We start from the raw sequence: 22,430 nt of genomic DNA, 5'->3' as shown, positions 1-22,430 counted from the left end.
ATTGAAAAGTCCCATCTTTTGAACACCAATATTGATCTCCAGCCTCTTGGGGCTGCATACATGGCCACCACCTTTGCCTTTTACCAGGGGTGGATATGGAACCTCAATAGCCTCCAACTAAAACAAGTAGTCTCCTATTACATTTCTGTTGCCTTGACTATCATCAGGGAACCTTCTTCCTATGTGAAAAAAAAAAAAAAACACATCTGTTTACCCACTAACTGTACAGAAACTCGCACCCCAGCCTTTCTCACACCAGTCCTCCTATATTTCACTGAGAAGGGACCCATCCCAATCCCAGTATACACCCTACCCAGACTGAAATGAGCTCTCCCTTTTGCTCCTCTCCTGATATTCGTGGGCATAACTACAGCCGTGGGCACAGGAGTGGCAGGAGTAGGAGTTTCCACCCATCAATTTTGCAGTACTATCTAAAGAAATGGCAGCTAGCCTCAGAGAAATCTCAACCCAACTATTTATGCTTCAGGACCAAAGAGATTTGTTGGCACCAAGTGTCCTCCAAAACAGAGGATATCTAGATTTATTAACCACAGACAAAGGAGGTATCTGTTTCTTCCTACAAGAAACCTGCTGCTTTTACACTAACAAGTCTGGTAAGGAATGGCATTAAAATTAAGAGAACAGGCACCAAGTTGATCAGTACTCCTCCTCATGAACTATGAGATGGCTTTCTCCCCTGGCTATGTTCTCTTGGATAGCCCCTTTTGTCTTCCCAGTTCTCTGTATAATGATTGACCTTGCTATTGGGCCCTCCCTGTTTCAGCTCTTCATCTCCTTGTCACACAGAACCATCAATGCCACCACTAATCACGTGATCCAGAACATCCTTCTGCTGAGTAACAAGAGAACTGCTCAATATCAATGCCTGCAGGAGTCTTCGATTAATGCCCTCTCTCAGCAGGAAGTACTGTGCGAGACATCACTGCCCCCTCTCCTTTCACCCCTCCCTTCACTTCTTTTTCATAAAATTTAAATAAAAGGATGGAATGTTAGATAGAACTTGACACAGGCGACACCATTTTGAAATACATCCCCCATCATAGAATAAGAGTCACCTCATTGTTATTCTGACTTAGCCTGACATTAAACCCCAGACAATATTCTATCATTGCACAAAAAAATCTCAAACAATAATTTATCATCACACAGAAAAAGGAAATTTCTGAGATTGGAATTCTGAAAACACCTAGTTCAACATGAAACAGTGATCACCTCAAAGAATACAGGTGATGACCCAAAGGACCCTTCCCTGACAACCCTCCTAGCAATGGCCCAACCATAAAAATTTCCACACTCCCTCCTGCCCTTATATCTACCCCAGGCTGCAAATGGAAGATAGGTCTCAGTCTCCACTGGGCCCCCATCTGCAGGTTTTTACTGAATAAATGTGTGTGTCAGTGTTAAACTTCCTCTCTTCTCTATTTCCTTCATTTGCTTTTATCCTTACAGGGAGATGGTTTCTATTTCCTGCCATTTTGATTTATTTCTGATGTGTAATTCAGACTTGGTTGTCATTTGATTTTTCTTCTAGTGTAGTGCATCTCTATTCTGGTTTTTATTTTTATTTTTAATTTTTGCTTCATGAAATATTTCATTGTGTATGCTTTGTAGTGCAGGCTTTCTTTCTTGTTATGAATTCTTATAGCTTCTGTTTATTATGGAAGGTTTTACCAGGTGAATCTCTGAATCAATTTGCATACAGAGGTGAATAAGACATAGAACCAAATAACAAAAAAAATATAATCCAGTGAAGATACAGATGATTTTTTAACGTAACAAACATGTTAATTTGAAATTTACATATGTTTAAAGCTATGTGTTTTTAACTGTATGAAATCAATATAAACAATTGTTTAAAAGTTGGGCCAATGGAAGATTCTTTTTTTTTTCCAGAGAGGGATATTTTACCATTGATATTATTTAGAATTGGCAGTGCATGGTGATTGTGTTAGTCAGCTTTCCATTACTGAAACAATTACCTGATACAATCATTTACTTTGATTCAAACTTTTGAAGTTTTAGTCCATGATTGGTTAAACATATTACTTTTAGGTTTCTGGTATGGAGGCAGCATGGTGAGAATGCATGGCAGAGATAAATTGCTCATCTCATGGCTAAGAAGTAAGACAGGAAGAAGAGCCTGGGTTCCCACTATCCTCCTTGAGGGCATATTTCCAGTGACCTGGAGAAGTCCCACTAAGCTTTTCCTCTGGGGGTTCATCACCACACAATAGGGACACACTGGAATCCAAGTCTTTAACACATGGGACTTTGTGGGAAAGTTCAGGTCCAAACTTGAGCAATGATGAAAAGAAATCAGTATTTTATTTGGCTTAGTGCACCCTCTGATTCGGGTCTAAAAGACAAGGGTCAAAGTTTGGAGTTAGTAATTTGAAATGTGCCTTCCTTCCTGTATTCTATGCTTTCATTCGCTCATGCAACAAGTTTGTATTGGCAAGTGCTGTATGCATTAGGCACTGGGAGTAAAATGGTGACTAAGATATGGAACCAAACCCCAAGGGATTTACAATGTAGTGGGATGTACAGATAAGCAATAGGGGAATATATGGGAATTGAGTGCAAAGGACACCTAACTTGGTTAGGAAGTATTCCCCGGAATGTATGGCAGTGAAGCTGAGGCTCAGTTGTCTCCATGTTGAGCACCACACCTGGGCTGACATTGCTGACATCAGTCACTTCCCCTACTTTCTGCCTTCACCAGGATCTAACTTGGGCTCCCGAACACCACCCTCCTGCTGTTTCCTATGTGGCCTAGCACCTTGTCCCTCTTAATCATGTTTTAGACTTCTGACATTCACTCTCTGGCCTTTCCTTTCATTCTCTGCTTACAATCAGGGTGCTCAGAATATATTTTTTCAGGTCTGGCAGCACCAGGGTTGTATCCCTTCCCATTATTTCTCTTCCCATTGTGACCAGGAAGAACCTCCGGATTGAGCAGTGTTCCCCAGTGGTCAGATCAGACATCAGAATTTCATGTTGTTAGTATATATTTTATCTAATATTTGTGTATTTGTTCTCAAGATATTGTTATATTGCACCCTAGAAAATGGATACACTTCCCAAAAGAATGGGGATTATAAAAATCCTTGTAGTATTTAAGTCTTATATTTTACCTAGTTTATTAAGATGTCTTATTCTTAGTTTGGAAAAAATAGAGGAGAAAGTAGGCATTAGGCATGATCCTTTTTGCAAAGCTGTGACATATTGTTCATAATTACAGAGATGGTTTGCACCACAATCATAAACATTTCCAATGTGCTTTCAGAGATTCATCTGGCTGTGGCTGAGGATTGAAGACAGCATTTGTGTTCTTGTCTTCCAACTTTTTATTTACTACCTCCTCAGAGTTCCATGCAGAAGTTTATAGTGATTCCTTTCATCTTCTCCCTATATATTTCATCAAACTTTTCATTCTGGGCCACGGTGAAATGGTTTTTCCAATCCCCCACAGTTCCTAGAAGATGGAAACCAGATAGGAGTTGTCATTCTCTTATGGACAGACTGAGTGGACCCAAGTTAATCAGTGGGGCACCCACATTAGGCTTGGCCTGTCAGTAGCCTGACTCACCCAGTTATCCCTCAATGAACTCCATTCCATCTGCAGCTATCTGCTATGGGAAGCAGCCCTCTGAGGCTCAGTGCAGTAGGATGGGCTTCTAAATCTAATCATGACTGGTACCAGGAGCTGGTGACCCAGAATGACCCAGCCCACCTACGGTAGAGTCACACAGTGGCACTACACAGACATAAAAACAAATGCACTATGGAAATACACCACATGAAGAAATCTCAAGGTGTTATGTTGACCAAAGGCCCCAGACATAAAAAAGTGTACTGCGTGATTCCATATGTATGACATCCAAGAACAAGTAAAATCAATCTACAGGATAGAGATTAGAATAGCAGTTGTCTCTGCAGGTACATATTGATAAAAACAGGATATGAGAGGGTCCCTTTTGGAGTTATGAAAATGATATCTTGATTGGGGTGCTGGTTGTATGGCTACATATATATCAAAGTATGTTAAACTGTATGCTTAAGATCTGAGCATTTTTGTATTTAGATTATATATCAACATAAAAGAATTTGAAAATAGAAGGAGATACTATTTTTCACTAAGCAGTGATTAAAATAATTTTATATTAGAAAATGTTCTTTGTTCTACCAATGTCTCTTCTGAAAAAATTATGTAACAGAAAAGTATCAGGAAATAAGAACTATGCACAAAAATTTTCATTGTGACATTATTCATAAAGATGGAAACTGAAGGCAATGATAACTTCCCTAACACTAGAAAAACAGATGGGTGAATTATGAATGTTTATTATGCCACTTTGATATGACAGAGGACTTCTAAAAGCAGTGAGGGGCTTGGATCTATATGCCTTGCCCTGAAGAGATGTTTCATATTCTGGTGGGCAAATTTGTATAGGATAACTACATATGGTATACATATCTCTGTGTTTGTATGAGACAAAAGGAAGAGTGTGTATAGAAAGGTAGGTATGTAAGGGCCTAAAGAAGGGCTATTTGCAAAATCACCATCAGCTATTTGAAAAGAAATGGAATCATTTGATTTGTTTCAGAAGCATTGAGTACTCTTTTCGATTGGAAAGGGCAATGAAATAATTTCAGTTGCCTACCAAAAAATAAAAGGAAGAAGAAAAGACATTACAAAATAGTATGCAAACCATAGTTCCACTGTTGTGAAAAATAAAAGTCTATGCTTATAAAACAGAGAGCAGAAGAACTTTGGGGTGGTAGCATTTGGAGGAGATTTTCTTTAAAGAGATAATATTGAATTGATTTAACTTTCTATAATTTTAATGGATTATTTCTTACATAAAAGTGATGAAGTTTTTTTTTTTTTTTCCTTGAAAAATATATGCTGGGCCAATTAGAATCCCTCTTTTAAGAATTAGAAGCAAAAAATACCAAGAGGAGGCAGTTCTCAGCAGTAGTTACAGTTGAAAATCATGATGCAGGGCAGGTTTGACATGGTCATGACCAAGGTCTGAGCAGATATTGAGACAGCAGAAACTGTAATGTAAGTTAAAGTTACAACGGGCAGAGAGAGAGGAAATGGGTCATGACCGGAGATATGCATAATGTAGACAGTAGCTGAGCCTTTTAAGTGGTGGGTTCATAGAGCAAAGAGTTGTGACCTCCTGCTGCTTAGGTCCCAGATCATTAGGTAGGTCCAGGAGTCTCTGTGAATTCTTGATCAATAGTTGCTCCTGTCTTTATTCATTGACAAGGCTGCATTTCCTTTGCTAGTCACAGAGCTTTGTCTACTACAACAGGTTCAAGTACCTAGCTTTTTTAGAACCAGGTATCATGAATAGTCAATACATGGCTTTGGAATTAGTGAAACCCAGTATCTTCTTGTCAATGTTACCAGGCAGGCTAAGCATTTGTGACAAGCCCCACAAACCTTTTCTCATGAAGGGGGAAATGGACTGGTCCAGGATAGATTTGGGAACTGTAGAACGATTTGTCATGGGATTTTCCTTCATTTTCTCAAATGATGTCTCTTGGACAATTTTATCTAGCACGGTTTCATCCAAGTTCTTTCCCATGAACTGTGCCACTTTCTGAATTTCATGTTTTGGGTCCTGTGTGAGGGTGACATAGGAATGGAATGGATGAGTTTCAGAAAGCCATGATTCTTTCTCAGAAGTACAGCCCTGCATAGCTTCAAGTTTCTCTGGCCCTGGGTCTAAGTGGTTCTTTACTCACCTTCTTTATGTCCTCATAGAAGAGGAAGAGAACCTGATATCTGTCTTTCTTCCGCCACCATCCTTTCACATGGTCAAACCAGGAGCCCCAACCCACTGTAACAGACACAAAGAGCAGTCTACATAGAAATGGCACAGAACCTTCTGAGGGTCAGGATTTTGTTGATTTGAAGTGTAAAGGGGACAAATTCTGCATCAGATACCTCCTAAGAGTCCTAATCTGTTTGATTTTGATGGTCATGTGGACTGGGACGGGCTTGGGGTTATTTGTCCAAACATGTTACTCAAAGTGTCTTCCTGTTGAGGATGCACAAACATGCGTACCCTCACTGAGATAGCAATCCCTTTGGAATGAGGGTGCCTTAACAGAACCTGTGACCCAGAATAAAGACTTTCTAATCAGGTGGAAGATATTTACTGAGGGCTGTGGGTCTATAGTGGAAAAGCAGCCAAGCTGCTCTACCTGGTCCCCATCCATGGCAGGACTTACCTAAAGAGGAACATAAACTTCTAGAGAATCAAATGTTATGTCTGATTCTCTTGAATCAGTCTCACTAGAATGGGAATACAGGTACATGAAGCATTTTCTTTTACCTTTTCCATCAATGAAGGTTTCAAAATATTCTTCCCAGGTTCCAGGGTCAGGTAGCACTTGATTCATCCTTTGGAAATGGTAGTAGGAAACCATACAGTCTTTGGCATTTCGAGCTACATAAAGGAACTTTAGGGTAAGGAGACAGATGGATGAAAAATGGTATAGAAATGGATTTTCACAAAGTTCACCTGGGTTGAGTCTTCCTGAGGATATCTACACACACCTGTTTAGCACTTTGGAGCTGGCTGTGTGGCTTTGTAACCTCTCACCACTCTCCGTGTATCTTTGCCAATTATACTCTGTTTCCAACCTGGTCCTATTAAGTCTTTAATTAGCTAACCTGATCCCCACGGGTGGCAGGGAGCTAAATCCTCCTTTAGAAAGTATGACCTGTCGTGTGACTAAAAAATGCCACATGCATGTGGATGAGCCTTCTGACAAACTCATCTTGGTTTCCTAGTGAAACAGGATAGCTTCATGGTTAGGGTCTGGACTGTGGAACAAGAAAAGAGTTACTATCTTCCTTCTGGCCTCTCCAACTTTATTATTTCTATCTCTAGTCACTTCAGCTCTGCCCCTACAAAGCATCCTTTTATGTGTCACTTTGACCTCAAATTCAAATCTTCCTCTTCCTAACTTTTCATTTAACCAACTTTTGTCTCATTATTATAAAATGAGTGAGGTAGGTAAATTCACATTGATTGTATCAGCCCCAAAGTGGCCTCTCAACTATCCACCCAGGACCCATGAACAGTTATTTCAGTGCTGTGCTGATTTTCACCGTAAAACAGTGGTTCATAATCAGGGATGATATTTTCCACCAGAAGACATTTATCAATCACCAGAGACATTTTTAGTTGTGACACTGGGACAGTGATGCTGGATTCTAGTGAGTAAAGGTCAGGAATGCTGTACATCACTCTACCATACACAGGAGACAAAACTAAGATTTCATGTCATGCCAATCAGAATGGCAGCCATTATGAAGACAAACAACAATAAGTGTTGGTGAGGATGTGGGGAAAATGGTACACTCATACACTGCTGGTGGGACTGCAAACTGGTGCAGCCAATATGGAAAGCAATATGGAGATTCCTTGGAAAATTGGGAATGGAACCACCATTTGACCTAACTATTCCTCTCCTCGGTCTATACCCAAAGGATTTAAAAACAGCATACTACAGGGACACAGCCACATCAATATTTATAGCAGCACAACTCACAATAGCTAAATTGTGGAACCAACCTAGATGCCCTTCAGTAGATGAATGGATGAAAAAAAAAATGTGGCACTTAGACACCATGGAATTTTCTCAGCAATAAAAGAGAATAAAATCATCGAGTTTGCAGGTAAATGGATAGAGTTGGAGGAGATAATGTTAAATCCCCCCAAAACAAATGCTGAATGTTTTCTCTTATATAAGGAGGCTGACTCATAGTGGGGTACGGAGGGGGAGCATAGGAGGAATAGACGAACTCTAGATAGGGCAGAGGGGTGGGAGGGGAAGGGAGGGGGCACAGGGTTAGAAATGATGGTGGAATGTGATGGTCATCATTATCCAAAGTGCAGGTATGAGGACACAAATTGGTTTGAATATACTTTGTATACAACCAGAGATATGAAAAATTGTGCTCTGTATGTGTAATATGAATTGTAATGTATTCTGCTTTATATATAAATTTTAAAAAATAATAAAAAAATACATAGGAGAGTCCTTCTGCTCCCACCCACATGAAAGAATTATCTGGCTCAAAATATCAGTAGTGCTATATTTATTCATATCAAACTATCTTTTATATTCTCTATTCTGATACTTGGACATTTTGGAACCTTTCTGCTTTTAGAGGGAGTATCCTTTCTAGGAGTGGCTCATTCCAAGGTCTAGTAAATATACAGCCAACCAATCCAGAGCTCACTGTTCCACCTCCTCCTTTATGAAGCTCTCATACTCTGAACCACTATCCACCTGCCCACTCAACACAGGGCAGGTACCTGACAATTAGACACAGCCCTATGCCCCAGAGTCTGCTGAAATCGTTCAAACCACCCAACTCGAAGCCTGCCTCCTTGCGTCTCCTGTCCCCATCCTGCAGAAACTACAATAATGGCTCTTGTACATATTTTTATCTCATCTCTCTGCATCCTGACTGACCTGGTACTTCTCTATATGGCTCTATGTGGCATGCGGTACCTTCTGTTTCTAGGGAACTGTGAGCATAAAACACTCTTCATGACGGTCATTTCTATGTCTGCATTACTTACCACATCCCTTTGAACAAATCCCATTTGTCTTTTAAGCAAAAACAAAACAAAACAAAATTATAAAAAGGGCTGAGATTGAGAAGCCCTCCTTTCAAAGTTGGTTACTCTGCCACTGTTGTCTAAGTTCTCCACCAATGAACACGTTTCTTAAAATATTTAAAAAAAAAAAACACCTGAATTCTTAAGCTTTTAAACCTCAGTTGTCTTTCACTTTACTGTCCCTTGCCAGCTTGTGAATCTCTTCTCATATTTCTGACCTCCAGTCACAAGACTTCATCCCCTCTCCAAGTTCATGAATTTGATATTCATCTGTATTTATACTGCATATTAGCCTATTCTTGGGTTTTAAATTTCAATAACTGACATATATTTCTTTAATAGTTCTGTTTCTAATTATATCTTATACCTGTATTTTAATTTTGATTCAATCTTTCATTTCTTTGTACAACCTATTCTTCCTTCTTTCCTCCTTCCCTTTTTTCTTCTTTCTCTCTTTGTCTCTCTCTCTGTCTTTTTCTTTCCAGTGCTGTAAATGAAACGAGAACTTTGTATGCTAGGAAAACACCCTACTACTTCCCAGACCTCTTCTTTTATTTCTATAGGTGATGAATTGTTAAGTAACGTTCTTGAGGTGTAACTCTGCTGCTTGTTATCTGTCTATCTATCTATCATCTCTATCTCAATCTCAGTATCTTGGCTAATTCTGTATTTTGTAATGTGGGGTGGTGAGCTCAGGTGGGTATCTTGTGGGGCCTGGACAGAAACTGTATTCTTCCAGACCATGTATGTGCCTGCCAGGCATCCTGTGAACAGTGACAGTTATTATATGCTGATTTGACTTATTGTATTTTCTTAAACAGCATAAGGAAGGCCAATTTGAATCTCAAAGTTTTGAGAGAGGAGGACAGTGAGCACACATTCTCAGGGGAGCTAAGAGCAGGCTCAAGACAGGCTCCCTGGGTTGTCCTTCATCTTCTCCACCCACCATTGAGGATTCAACCCTTCAGTATCCCAGTTATTCTCCTTATTCTTCTGGTTCCTTATATCCTTGGCTTTGGCCTTGTGCCTTTGCAGCCATCAAAATTTAAGTTGTTGGGTTATCCAGGTCATCAAATTTCCCCAGACAGATCCAGGCCTAATTTACTTCTCTGAGTTTTATTTCCCTCTTCATTTTTAGAACTTAGGGACTTTCCTTACTTTTAAACCCATCTCAGTTGAACATTTAAAAAGGAAATTCTGCTATGTCCTGCAGCATTCATTGGTTGTATACAAATGTTTTTGTATACAAAACATCATCCTGGAAACAGAAGTGCTCACTCCTTACCCAGATTTTCCAAAAGGAAGCCATTGTATTTGATGTGAGTGCCCCCACCTGCACCCCTGTCATCCTGAAATTGCCTTCTTAGTCATTCCCATCTATTTCCACTGCTGAGAAAACAGTGCCCCATATTCAATTTGTGCTCTTGACTCCCTTTGGTTACCCAGTTCTCATCTTTTGTAGATCAGCAGGCATGTTTTACTGCCCTATGTTGTGACAGAAATTTAACAGGCACTGATGTGGATGATAAATAAAGTACCAGAATGAATAAAACCAGGAGCTCAGGGCTGTGGCCAAGTGCCTACTCAAGAGCATTCGTTGCTCCATCTGTCCATCAACTTTCCCTTTTGAAAAATCTGCAAGGCTTTTTTTTATTCCCCTTTCCCTCTCCCAATGGCCCAGCCTGTGGCCCCCTGTTCTCACTCTTCCTTTCACAGCAAGCCTTGCTCTTCAGAGCAGTGGATCCTCATGCCTCCCCATGTCTTATTCTCTCTAGAAATTCAGTACAGCTTCTGCCTTCACGTCTTGTTAAAACTGTTCACGGGAAGATCCTTGTTGAAACTGTTCACTGAACATAGAATCTTGCATTTTCCCTTACTGTTGAGAAGCTGTCAACCCTTCAGAAGTAGAGGAGAGGTAAAGATATGGAGGAGGAAGTTGTGAACCGGGGTCTGGAGGCCTCACTCTGGGTGGGCTTCCTCTCCTCCTGCCACCAGGTGGCTGAACTGATCCTACCTTGCAGTTGTTTTCCCAGAAAGATGGTGGCAATAACTGAGTAGGAAGGTGAGTCCTTAGTATCCGTGGAGCAGGCATCGCATTGGCTTTTTCCACACCTTTAAAATAATTCAAGAGGATACATCTGTATGGTGTAAGGACTGTGTGGGGACTTATGTCTCAGGCTCTGTCCGGAATGTTTCATTATGCACTTATCTCTCTGTTTGTTTCTTGGCTTTCTTTTGGGATTTCACAGTCATATTACTGATATTACTTTCATTCTGAAGAATGACAACATGATGGCTATAAGGGAGCTTCAAGTTAAGCTACTTCATTACTTCAAAGACAAGGAGATGGACAATTGTATCGTGTTGAAATGGAGCCCATCAGGACCAGAGAGCAGGGCTCTCACCTTCCAGCCAGCTAGAGCCAACCCCATGTGACTGGCCTATGCCCATCACTTTTTCCAACTCTAAAACCAGAGATATTTCCTGGCATGTAAGTCTTGATTTCTACTCTTTCATTTATACCATTATTGGGTACTTGCTGTATGCAATATTGTGTTGAACTGAGGTTTTGGGGAAAAGACAACAAGTAAAGCAAACATCTTCTCTCTAAGGAGTTTCAACTCTAGTGTAGCAATCAGAGGCTCAGGTAAATTGCCAGTGGACAGCCAAAGGAGTCAGTGCTGAAAATCAAAATTGCTCCAAAGATCTGGAGTGAATTGTGTGCTTAGGTGACACAGTTGAATTTGGACCTCTTGTATATGATGGGTGAAGATCCCTCTCCATGAAGGGTCAAGAATGCTGATTGCTGAGGGAGGGTATTTCTAAAATAAAGAAATAAGAAATGACATAAAATAACATGTTACTTTAAATGTGCAGCAGGGAGTTACACTTAGAAGTGGCTTCCACACAAACTCCCATTTTGCTGGCATGGTGTGAGGGCTGGCAGGGGATCAGGTCTCCTGTTCTAAGCCTGTAATCAAAGTGCCCTCAGCTGACTGAGGAGCTAAGCCCTCTTCTCTCAGTGCCTGTTTTTCAAGGATGGGCCTCATCGGGAAGGAAACTGGAGAAGATGCCTCCCTGTGCCTCTTGTCCTTTGTTCTGGGCACACCTGTAAACTATATTTTGCCTTCTAAAAGTGTGGTGCTGGGAGTGTTGTTCTGGATGCCAACTTCCCTCCATTGCTGTCAACCAGGCTCCTGGGCAATCTTTAAGTGTTATGGGAATGGCTGTTCTACTGGCCCTGAGGAGGAGGGAGTCTCTCTGCTAGGTCCCAGGAAAGAGAATGAGAACTGAGCCCTGCAACAGGGAGGGGCCAGGTCTGGAGCTGACATCCGTGTTATGGACAACTTGAAGCATGCAGACCTAGTACTTTCAAATCATGGCTGCTTTTGAGCCACTCCAATTGAGGAACAGTTCTTTTTGGAAGCTTGGCATGATCTCTCATCTCCACAGCTCTTCACATTTTCTCCCCAAACTTTCACTTTAGCATTAGCATTAACACTAACATTCTGATCATCTCAATTTTATTTATGGGGATCTCCAATTAAGTTTTAAGAAATTGGTATCACAATTTCACATAACAACCATCTTAACCTTTTTGTGTGTGTGCCTTGGACTGAACCCAGGACTCGGGCATGCTAAGCACATGTTCTACCACTAAGCTATACTCCGAACCCCATCTACACCATTTCTAAGTATACATTTCAGTGACTTTAAGTATGTTTGCATTGTTGTGTAATTATACATTTCCTGAACTTTTTTATTTTCCCAAACTGAATCTCTGTGCCCTTTAACACTAACTCCACAATTCTTCTCCAAGTCTCTGGCAACCACAATTCTGCTCTCTGTCTCTTTGTATTTGACTACTTTAAGTATTCATATAAGTGGGATCACAGTATGTGTCCTTTTTCATTTGGCTTATTTCACTTAACACGTCTTCGGTGTTCTTCATGTTACAGCATACATCAGAATTGTGTTCCATTGCATGTATATACTACATTTTCTTTGTGCTTGCTTCTCTTGGCTATTGTGACTAGTGCTGCTATAAACTCTGTTTGAGTCCCTGTTTTCAATTCTTTTGGATATCTGTCTAAAAGTGACATTGCTGGATCATGTGGTTCCAACATTTTTTTCTTTAAATAAGAGAGCATTCTAGTACTAAAAAGAAAGTTGGAAAGCCACTTTTAGAGGCCATTAAATTCATACTTCTCAGTAAGGATTCTCAAACTTGCCCTGCCTTTTCTTAGCTCTTCTCTGGTCTCCTGCTCAAACTCTGCCCTTCTGTTCACATGGGTCCCACTGCTCCAGGTCCCCTGTATAGAGGACATGTGTCTTCCCTACTGCTTTCATCTCTATTGAGGTTTGTAGCAGTTTAACTCTGCCTCATATATTTTTTCTAACTCACGAAATTGTTTTTCCTTACTTGTTTTGTGATTTTTGTAATGAGAACTCTTCCTTCTATTGGTCTTCATATTGCACCTACCTTTTAGCTATCATCTCAATTTTGTTTGCCGCCACCCTTCTTGTAGCTCCCTCTTCACTTGTTCCCTGGGGCATCAACTGTTTTATTGTAATCCTGATTAAATAGATGAAACCACATATGTGGTGCTTCAATTTGAATCTATAGGTATCTTCTAAAAGAAGAGGTCCTAGGACGTCCTTATAATGTTCAAACCACTGTACCCCCAGAAGTGGAAATGTCTGGAGAGGCTTTGGAAGAGGCTATGACTGACTAGGTGCACAGACATGAAGGCCAGAAGGAAGGCTGCAGGTTGTTGGACTCTCAGTTCCAACCTGGAGAGCAAGACCCAGGTAATCTGCCAGGAAGTCAGCCCTGCAGGCTGGTCAATTTCTTTCCTGGTATTTGTGGCTGTCATTTTTCTCCTTCCATACCTAATTTAATGCCATCTTCTAATTGGGAAGCCTATCTTCAGTTATTACCACCACTTCCCACAGCCAGATAGCAGCCCTCCTCCTCCTGAACCAGCTCGCCTGGTGGGTTTAGCCCAACTCCAACATAAACTCTTCTTCCAAAGATGGCCTATAGGAGAAAGAGCTTCTGTGGGGTTGGGACTCTGCATAAATCAGTCTGCCAGTTCTTCATTTACACTTTATCCTCTCTCTTTCTCTTATTAGTGCTCCAGGAAATCAGTTATTTCATACCACCCCAGGAATATCCCGCAGTTGCTCAGATCCCTGGTTGGGAAGCACAGTGTTCAAGGGCAGATGGAACTGCCAAGGGCAGATGGACCTGCGCTGCCTTTTAACTCTTTCCTCAGCTCCTTTCTGGTCTCCTGCTCAAACTCTGCCCCTCTGTTCACATGGGTCCCACTGCTCCAGGCCCCCTGTATAGAGGACATGTGTCTTCTCTCTTGCTTTCATCTCTATTGAGGCTATGGAACCCATTTTCATCTCACTGGCAGGGAGCAGGGGACACATGGAGTCAGTCATTTTTGGCCTTCATCATCTGCACTGAGGTCCTAGCCCTGGGATTTGAGCCATATATCATGTGTCTTATGAGAGAAATAGTTCAGCTTGCATTGTGGAAATAGCCCCAGGGAGTACAAAGTTAAATAGCTAATAGTTAAATAGTTCTTGCCTTCAAGGAGCTTGTGGTCTGGCAGAAGAGAGAGGCAATAGTCAACAAGGACAGTAACAGCTGATCATTCTGGTCCCCTCCAGGAGTGCAGTTTGGCCATGCTCCCCTCATTCTGCCCATAGCACTCCATGCTAACCTCTGACTCACCCACTGATTGTGACATACATATTGTCTGCATTTTTCTCTTCCATGGAACCATAACTTATTGAGGGCCAGTGAATGCAAGATGTCTTATGAGCAGTCCAGGGCCTGTAGTGAGTGTTGAACTGAGTGGGTTACTCCTAGATTTCACCTATATGTTGTTCGCACACCCACATGCATGAACATTTTCTCAGTCTTTCCAAATGTATTCCTGTTAGACTCTGTGCTTTTGGTGTGAAATGTCTTTGTACCTGGGATTTGGTCAGAGGGTGGAAGGGACCTTAGGAAGGAGACTGACTAGCTCGTTCATTGCCCAGTGGTGCCCATCCACTCCAGAGGTTTTGACCCTTGACTCACATGTATAAGTCGATGTCATCAGCTACCCTCCTCCTCTCAGGGGCACACCTCACCTCTATGGGCAAAGACTGTCTATCCTGAAATAAAACCACTGCCTGGATGAGTCTCCACTGAGTATTCATCTGTCAGTGGCTGGGAAGAAAAGAAAACCTGAGACTGTTTGTTCCTCCTTGGACTCAGGGCACCTTGATTCATAAAGAACCATCTTGGCTTCCATATGACATGCCAAACTGGGTGATTGGTTACCATGCTTCTTAAAAATTCTACAGCTGCTGGGATGACCTGAGGGAGGCTCTGTCTTGTTTTTTTCTGACTTAGTGATGGGACATTGTGCTCCCCACTGGCAAGAAACCTCATTAGAAATCTTGCTCAGGATTTTCTCTCTCTTTAATCTCCCCAATTGTCAGAGATTAAACAATGGTGACTGGGGCAGGATGTAGAAACAAGATCAAAAGTTGGGCTTGGTTGGTCCAAGGACCAGATGGCACCCTGGGGCAAGTGATTTATCCTGGAGAGGTAGCTGGCAATAATACTTTACAATGATACACCCTGACAGGCACTGTTTCAAGCTTTTTATATGTATTAACTCAGTTAATCCTCACTACTAATTGAGGTAGGTGCTAAATTCTGTGGTTATTTTGTGGCTGAGTAAATTGTAGAGACAGGTTAAATAACTTGGTAAAAGTCATGGGATAAGTGACATAGCCAGAATTTGAACCCCAGTTGTCTAGATTTACCCTACTGTGCAGTCAGAATCAGAGACAAAGAAAAATGGAAGATCTTGATTGCACATGGAATGAATCCCAGTTAGGCAAACAGAGGTTAGCCTGTATAGGGGGTCAGCACCCCACAGATAATTAAGAGATGGAGAACATCAGGCATTGGATTGCAAAGCCAGTGTCACCTACATAGGAACTTAGATCCAGAAGGACCTCAAGGGTATCCTGGCTTGGAGATACACCTGGACAAGGTTACAAGCTCTTCTGCATATCAATCAGACCAGGAACTTCATTTCTTAAAGCATTTGGAAAGGTTTGTTAGACCACCATCAACAGTTTTCTGAGAATTCCAGATTTCCATGCTAGAGTTGCATTGCTTCATTCTCATAGCTCTATTTATTTGTGTTCCCAAGTTTCTATTACATGGATCTCTGTAATGCTCAGCTTTGGGAAGCATCTCTCTCTCTCTCTCTCTCTCTCTCTCTCTGTGTGTGTGTGTGTGTGTGTGTGTGTATCTGTGAACTCTCTGGAGCTCACCAGAGGGACTCACCTGAGGGCTGGGGAGGCCGAGCCCACTCAATGAAAGGGTGGCGGTGTTGGATGATGGCTCGCTGACACTTCTCCACATCTGCATCCTGTTCAATCATGTCCACAATTTCCTGAATCCATGTTGTCCCTGAGGGTCAGAAGAGAAAGACAAGAAGCAGAAAACTATTAGATAATCTTCTTGAAGCTTCCTGAGGAAAAGGATGAAGGGACATGGAGATTGTTATTGGCTTCAAACTCCTCTGGGTCCAGGATCCTGTTTGCCATGAGAGATGGACGTCCATGTGGGACAGACTTTGGGTCTCTATTCTGAGTGGAGCAGCAAAGGAAAAGCTCACAATCACCCAAGAGCAGGGCAGGGCTGAGCACAGTAGGTGGGGCCTCCAGCACTGCTATGCTGCGCCCCTTCCGGGAATCCAGGGATGCCAGGCATCCAAGCCTAAGCCCCCTCCTCGAACAGCAAGGAGCACGTCTTCCATCCTGGGGAGTTCTGACTGATGTGGAAATAGCCTTTCTGACTTAGCAGGGTGAGGTCTCTGCTGTTTCCCTGCCCCACAATCACCGGCTTTCGGGTAAGTACAAATGAGAAGATCGTCCGGCTTGGCCTCAAACTTCTGGATCTGCCTCCAGTTGTCTACAGTGGTACTCTGCAGGGGGATCCCTGCCACCTCTTTCAGTTGTGATTGTTTTTTCAAATCTGAGGTGAGAGCCATAGTATCTTGTGATGGAGAGTCCTTATGGGAAAAGAAAAGAGCTTCCTTAAAAAAAATGGTTTTAAAATACACATAACATGACATTGAACATTTTAGCCATTTTTAATTATATAATTCAGTAGCATTAGTTACTTTCACATTGTTGTGCCCCCATAACTACTACCCACCTTTAGAACATTTTCTTTTTCTTAAATGGAAACACTGTACCCATTAATCACTAACTCCTCATTCCCCATTCTTCAGCCACTGAAAACCACCATTCTACATTCTGTTTCCACAAACACTAGATGTGTTAATTAACTAAAATCATACACTATTTGCCTTTTTGTGAGTGGTCTGTTTAACTTAGCTTAATAGCTTTATGATTAACCCATATTGTGGAATGTTACAGGACTTTCTTCCTTTTCGAAGCTGAATGATCGTCTTTGCTCATGTGCTGTATTTGTTCATCTATTACTTCATCCAGGGATGCTTGGATTGTTTCTACCTTTTGATTATTGTGATTGATGCTGCTATGAAGTTGGGTATATAAATATCTCTTTGAGTTCCCACTGTTCATACTTTGGGGTAAATACATAGAAATGAAATTCCCAAAATTAAACATAATTTTGGGAAAAACCTATTGCACCTTGTTCCATAGTGGTTATATCATTTCAAGTTCTTACTTGCAGTACACAGGGTCCAATTTCTCTATATTCTCACCAACTCATGATGTTTTCTAGGTGTTTAAAATAGCTATCCTGATGAGGATGAGGTTTTATCTTATTGTGGTTTTGATTTGATGTTGAACTTATTCTCATGAGCTAACTGTTCACTTCTTTGTAGAAATGTCTTTTCAAAGTCTTTGCACATTTTTACATTTGTTGTTGGTTGTTTTGAAAGAAGTTGTATTGAAAACAAGGGTTTTAAATGCACAAAAGGAGGAAGACAGAAGTAGTGGGCCATGTTACTCTTGGGATTTCAGAAGATATTTATTAATACCACTATGAGTGAAATGATAATGGTCAAACCCAGCACTTATCAAACACTTTAATTCGTCATGTGTTAGGCTAAATGCCTGTATAAATTAGTTCTTAGTTCTTGCATAATATGAGTGACAGAACTTTAGAGATTAAAGGGTCCTTACAGAAAATGTAACAGCAAACGATTGTTGGAAATTGAATAAAAGAAGCTGGTTCAGTGATTCCATAGAATGGGTGAGGGAACTGGCAGCCCAGCTTGGCCAAACCTAGCTTTCAAATTGCCTTTGCCTCTCACAGAGTCAAACCCCATAGCATGGTTTACATCATGAAATGAAAGACAATTGGACAGTTTATATCTCTCAGTAGAAAACACATTACCTTTGAAGTGGTCCTACCACATACATTGAACCCAAATCAGTAAGCAAATATTGGTTTAAAGGCAATTTATGTTAAAATATATCACAACAATGAAATGAAAATGTAGATCAATATATAAGACCAACAATCAATAAATGGAATTGCGTCAAATTAAAAAAACTTCTGCACAGCAAAAGAAACAATTAAGAACAAAAAGAGAGAAGAAAATCTTTCTAGCTATTCTTCGAATAGGAGTTTATTACGCAGAATATAGATAGAACTCAAAAAACACCAAAACCCAAAATCGAACAACCCAATCAATAGACAAAAATTAATTAAAAATTAATTTAAAAAATTAATTAAAAGACATTTTTTCAAATGAAGAAATGCAAATGGCCAAAAACTATATGAAAAAAAATGTTCAATATCCTTAGCATTCATGGAAATGCAAATCAAAACTACAGTCCAATTAGAATGATAATCATCAAAAATATAAATAATAATACATGCTGTTGAGGTTGTGAGGAAAAAGGTATAGTCACATATTGTAGGCAGGACTGTGAATGAGTACATCCACTTTGGAAATCAGTATGGAGAATCCTCAAAAGGCTGGGAACAGACTCACTCTATGACCAAGCTGCTCTACTAGTTGACTTTTATCCAAAATAATTAAGATCAGCATATTATAGAAATATATCCACACAAATGTTTATAGCAGCACAATTTACAAGCCAAGTTATGGAACCAGTCCAGGTACCTGTCAATAGATGAATGGATAAAGAAAATGTGATCTATCTATCTATCTATCTATCTATCTATCTATCTATCCATCCATCCATCCATCTGTCTATTCACACACACACATACATAAATACAATTGAATTTTACTTAACCATAAATGAAAATGAATTATATTATTTGCTGGTAAATGGACAGAACTGGAGAACCTCTAGCTGAGGGAAATAAGCCAGACTCAGAAAGTCAAGGATCAAAAATTTTCTCTTACATGCAAAATCTAGAGAGAAATAAGCAACTAAAGAAGGGAGAATCTCATGAAAATAGAAGGGAGTACAGTGGAATAGAGGAAGGGAAATTAGGAAAGGGGAGTAACAACAGAATAAAATTAACCCAACTATGTCATGTGCACATATGAATGTATCAAAATGAATTTTACTTTTATGTATAATTATAATGCACCAATTAAAATAAATCAATTAAAAAATGTAAACTACATGAAAGTCTACAGGACAATAATAAACTTACTTCAAATAAATGACAAGACATTTGAAAAAAAAATAAAGAGGAGTGAATATATTTTTTAAAACCACCTAAAAGGACATATTAAAGAAAAGACATGCACAGGAATGTTCACTTAAGTGATTAGACTTTGAAGAAATCTAAAGAAGGGAGCAGAGGATGTAGCTCAGTGGTATAGCACTTGCCTAGTATGCAGGGGACTCCAGGTTTAACCTCCAGCACTGCACAAAAGAAAAAAAAAAGAGTAAAACAATAATAAAAAAGTAAACAAAAAAGAACTTTAAAAAAGGAAGTGATTATCTTAAGTGTCAAGACAGTGGCCACTTCTAAAAAGTTAGAGGACAGAGCAAATGGGGGCTTCTTTTTAAGCTGGCAAGTTTTTATAATATACTGTCCTGGGTGCCAGATACAAGGATGTTTGCTTTATATTCATGTATTAAACTGTGAATTACTGTATTAGAATAGAAATCTAGATAATATCATGGGAAGGGACTGGCACATTCAGACAGAAAAGCAGGTGAAGGCTGTATTAGTCAGCTTGTGTTTTTATTGTAAACTACCTAAGTTAGGTTACTTATAAAGAGGTTTGCTTAGCTTACAGCTCTGGAGGCTGGAAGTCCAAACAACACTGGACAGGCCCTTGCAAGGGTCCACTCAGGTGTAACATACCATAGGGGAAGTATATGTGTATTTCCTGTGTGGTCTCTCTACCTCTCTGAAATTTGATTGTGGGGACTCCATCTTAAGGACCCTAAACTAATCTGATCACTTCCCAAAGGCCCTGCCTCTAAACACTATAGTAAGATAAAGTTTCCACCTTTTTAATATTATACATAATAGTTTGGAGATCAAACTCCTGCATGAGTTGGGGGTGGAGGTGAGGGTTAGGGGACACATTCAAACTTTATCAAAGGATCAGAGGAACAAGGAAGCAAGGTATCTTCATGTTAAATAATTTCTAGAGCTTAGAGCTTTAGGGTGGGGAGTGTATAGAAATGAGCATGGATGATGTTGCAAGGGCCTTTCAGGGTATGCTTTTATTCTAAGGGCAATAGGAGGTCACCAAATAGGGTGAAGCTGGAGACTGCCCAAGGTGACATGTTGCACTTTAGAAAGGTCACACTGGGTGGGGTACTGGAAGGATTGGAATGGAACCCAGTGGGAGAATTCTGCAGCAATTCAGGTGGAGTTGGTGATCATATCTTTGCTTAGTACTGTGGCAGAGGGGACAAGAAGAAGTAAGCAGACTTAAGAGATCTTAATGATTAATGTGAGGTGAAGGGGCGGTGGGGGGAAAGTCAAGCTTGTGAACAGATTTCTGATGGGGTAGCTGGGGAGTCAGAGAATTTGTTGCGAATGGGAGCATTGGAGGGGAGCAGTTTTTGCATGGCTAGGTTCAATTTGAGGGGGAATCTGAGCTGCCTGTGGGTCCTCTATATCTGGAACCCTTAGGCAGGTGTGAAGGTGGGTCTAGAGCTCTGGCCTGGGGATGGAGATTTGAGAATCATTCAGTCAACACATTGATTAACCCTGCTGGGAAAATCGTGAGTGAGGCAGGTGCTGAGGGCTGAGGTGTGGGAGGAGAGTGTGAGAGTCAAGAGGCACTTAGTTCTTAACTGCATTAGACTTATGAATTATGACTTTATATGATGAAATAGCCATATGCATTCAGTAGAAATATTACTTTGAATTTTGAATGTGAATCATTTCCCAGGATTACAGTATGTGGTAAAATCCTCTCATGATGCTGGACAATGGCAAAGAGCCGCAAGTCCCAGTCAACCCCATGATCACAAGAGGAATCAGCTGACACTCTACAGTGTGCTGTGTTGCTGCTGAGCTAGGATGGTTTGGAGGTAGGTTTTATCAATGTATTTTAATCTATTATATTTTTCAATTTATGATAGACTTATCAAGATATAACCCCATCATAAGTCAGCATCTGTGTATGGAAGGGCACCTGGAGCTCAACAGGCCACAATATGCAGGGTGCTGACAAACATGGCTGTCTGAGGACTAGGGAAGTTAAAGATGGGGCTGTCTAATGTGCTGTCATCCCCATGGCCTTACTGTGTTGGAGGCATTCACAGGGCGTGGTGGAACCTGACTGAAGCTCAGGAAAGGGGGTTCAACAGGAGTGTGGATAAAGCTGAGTAGTGCTGGGGAGCAGAGGGCCATGCCATGGAAGGAATTTCCGGCCCTTTTCACCTTCCCTCAGATCCCTTGCTAGGCTGCAGAAGCACTGTCAGAGGAGAGAATATTTCAGGGAGAAAGTTTAGGGAGTAATTACCTAAATTTCTAGATCAAGCAGTTTGACTGGTATCTATCACACACACCTTTCATGCCATTGTTTTCAGTTTCCTTAGGACCTGGCTTGAGTTAACCTATTTGGTAACACCTACATGGCAAAAGATGAAAAAATACAATGAGGTAAGTCCAGCATTTCTTTTGAGCCATATTCTTACCTTCAAGCTCCAGTAGAGAGTCAGCAGCCTTAAGACCTGAGCAAGGGTCAGTAGGCACAGGAATTACATTCCAAGGGAAAGGGTGGTGTTCCCTGGCTATCGCAATCACAGAGGCTCAAATTACCTCTGTGCTGCAGCTGAATGACCTTCAGCAGGTAGAGGCACTTGGGGAGGCTCTCCTATTGGTGTGGTACATTACAGTCATTACTGAAAGAGTCTGGCTGTATAGGGAAAAAACTCTGTTGTCACCTGCCTGACAAAGAATCACCTTTCATTGTACAGTGCTCACTTAACTGTGGCCTTGACTACTCTGCAAATTTCAGCTTTCTTGAGCTGAAAACTCGAGGCTGTCTGGAGGAATGTCTGGCAGCAGCACACCCCTCCTTTTTTTCTATGACCTCCCAGTGACGGCACCTGTGGGCGCCCACAGTTCTGCAGCAGAAGCCAGCACTTCATGGCTCTGGCTCCTCCCTCCAGGATTCTCAGAGAGGCAGAGAATCCACAATGGGCAGGGCCTGGAGTGTACCCAGGCTAGGCTTCAGAGAAAACAGGCACATGGCCTCCAGGTCCTCTCCTTTCTGGTCAGGGTCTGTGTGTGCCTGAGCACCCAGCCCTTGTTAATCATGTAAACCAGCA

At 41.1% G+C, this 22,430-nt stretch overlaps 1 protein-coding gene and 1 long non-coding RNA gene across 3 annotated transcripts in view; one reads left to right on the top strand and one right to left on the bottom strand.

Moving 5' to 3' along the window:
* Positions 1-3,144: 3,144 nt before the first annotated feature.
* LOC107154051 (sulfotransferase 1C2) lies at positions 3,145-21,937 on the bottom strand. 2 transcript variants are annotated; one of them, XM_048810255.1, is made up of 9 exons: positions 21,795-21,876; positions 19,515-19,550; positions 16,603-16,774; positions 16,045-16,170; positions 10,693-10,790; positions 6,375-6,501; positions 5,782-5,876; positions 5,477-5,657; positions 3,145-3,496 (listed from the first exon to the last, which is right to left on the bottom strand). In XM_048810255.1, the coding sequence occupies exons 3-9, from the start codon at positions 16,751-16,753 to the stop codon at positions 3,384-3,386; spliced, it is 891 nt and encodes a 296-aa protein (XP_048666212.1). In that variant the 5' UTR covers positions 16,754-16,774; positions 19,515-19,550; positions 21,795-21,876; the 3' UTR covers positions 3,145-3,383. The 2 variants fall into 2 exon arrangements, with proteins under 2 accessions (XP_048666212.1, XP_015355135.1); XM_015499649.2 differs by lacking the exon at positions 19,515-19,550 and having other exon boundaries at positions 21,795-21,937.
* Positions 20,652-22,430, top strand: part of LOC125618816 — a 16,292-nt gene continuing 14,513 nt past the window's right edge. The window contains exons 1-3 of the long non-coding RNA XR_007350182.1: positions 20,652-20,793; positions 21,044-21,185; positions 21,687-21,759. This is a non-coding gene — a long non-coding RNA (uncharacterized LOC125618816). The remainder of the gene's footprint in view (positions 20,794-21,043; positions 21,186-21,686; positions 21,760-22,430) is intronic.

This window comes from Marmota marmota, unplaced genomic scaffold (assembly GCF_001458135.2).
Source record: "Marmota marmota marmota unplaced genomic scaffold, marMar, whole genome shotgun sequence".
Lineage (NCBI taxonomy): Eukaryota > Metazoa > Chordata > Mammalia > Rodentia > Sciuridae > Marmota > Marmota marmota.
The sequence above is the reverse complement of the archived record's forward strand: the minus strand, read 5'-3'. Positions and strand labels throughout refer to the sequence as shown.

What these genes read in the sequence shown, in the direction of transcription:
- LOC107154051 (XM_015499649.2), bottom strand. Translation starts at nt 16,753, where the DNA reads ATGGCTCTCACCTCAGATTTGAAAAAACAATCACAACTGAAAGAGGTG. An exon ending in TCTGGGAAAACAACTGCAAG is followed by an intron (nt 6,502 to 10,692) that starts GTAGGATCAGTT and finishes CTTACCCTAAAG; the next exon opens with TTCCTTTATGTAGCTCGAAA. An exon ending in TTCCCCCTTCATGAGAAAAG is followed by an intron (nt 3,497 to 5,476) that starts GTTTGTGGGGCT and finishes TCCATCTTCTAG; the next exon opens with GAACTGTGGGGGATTGGAAA.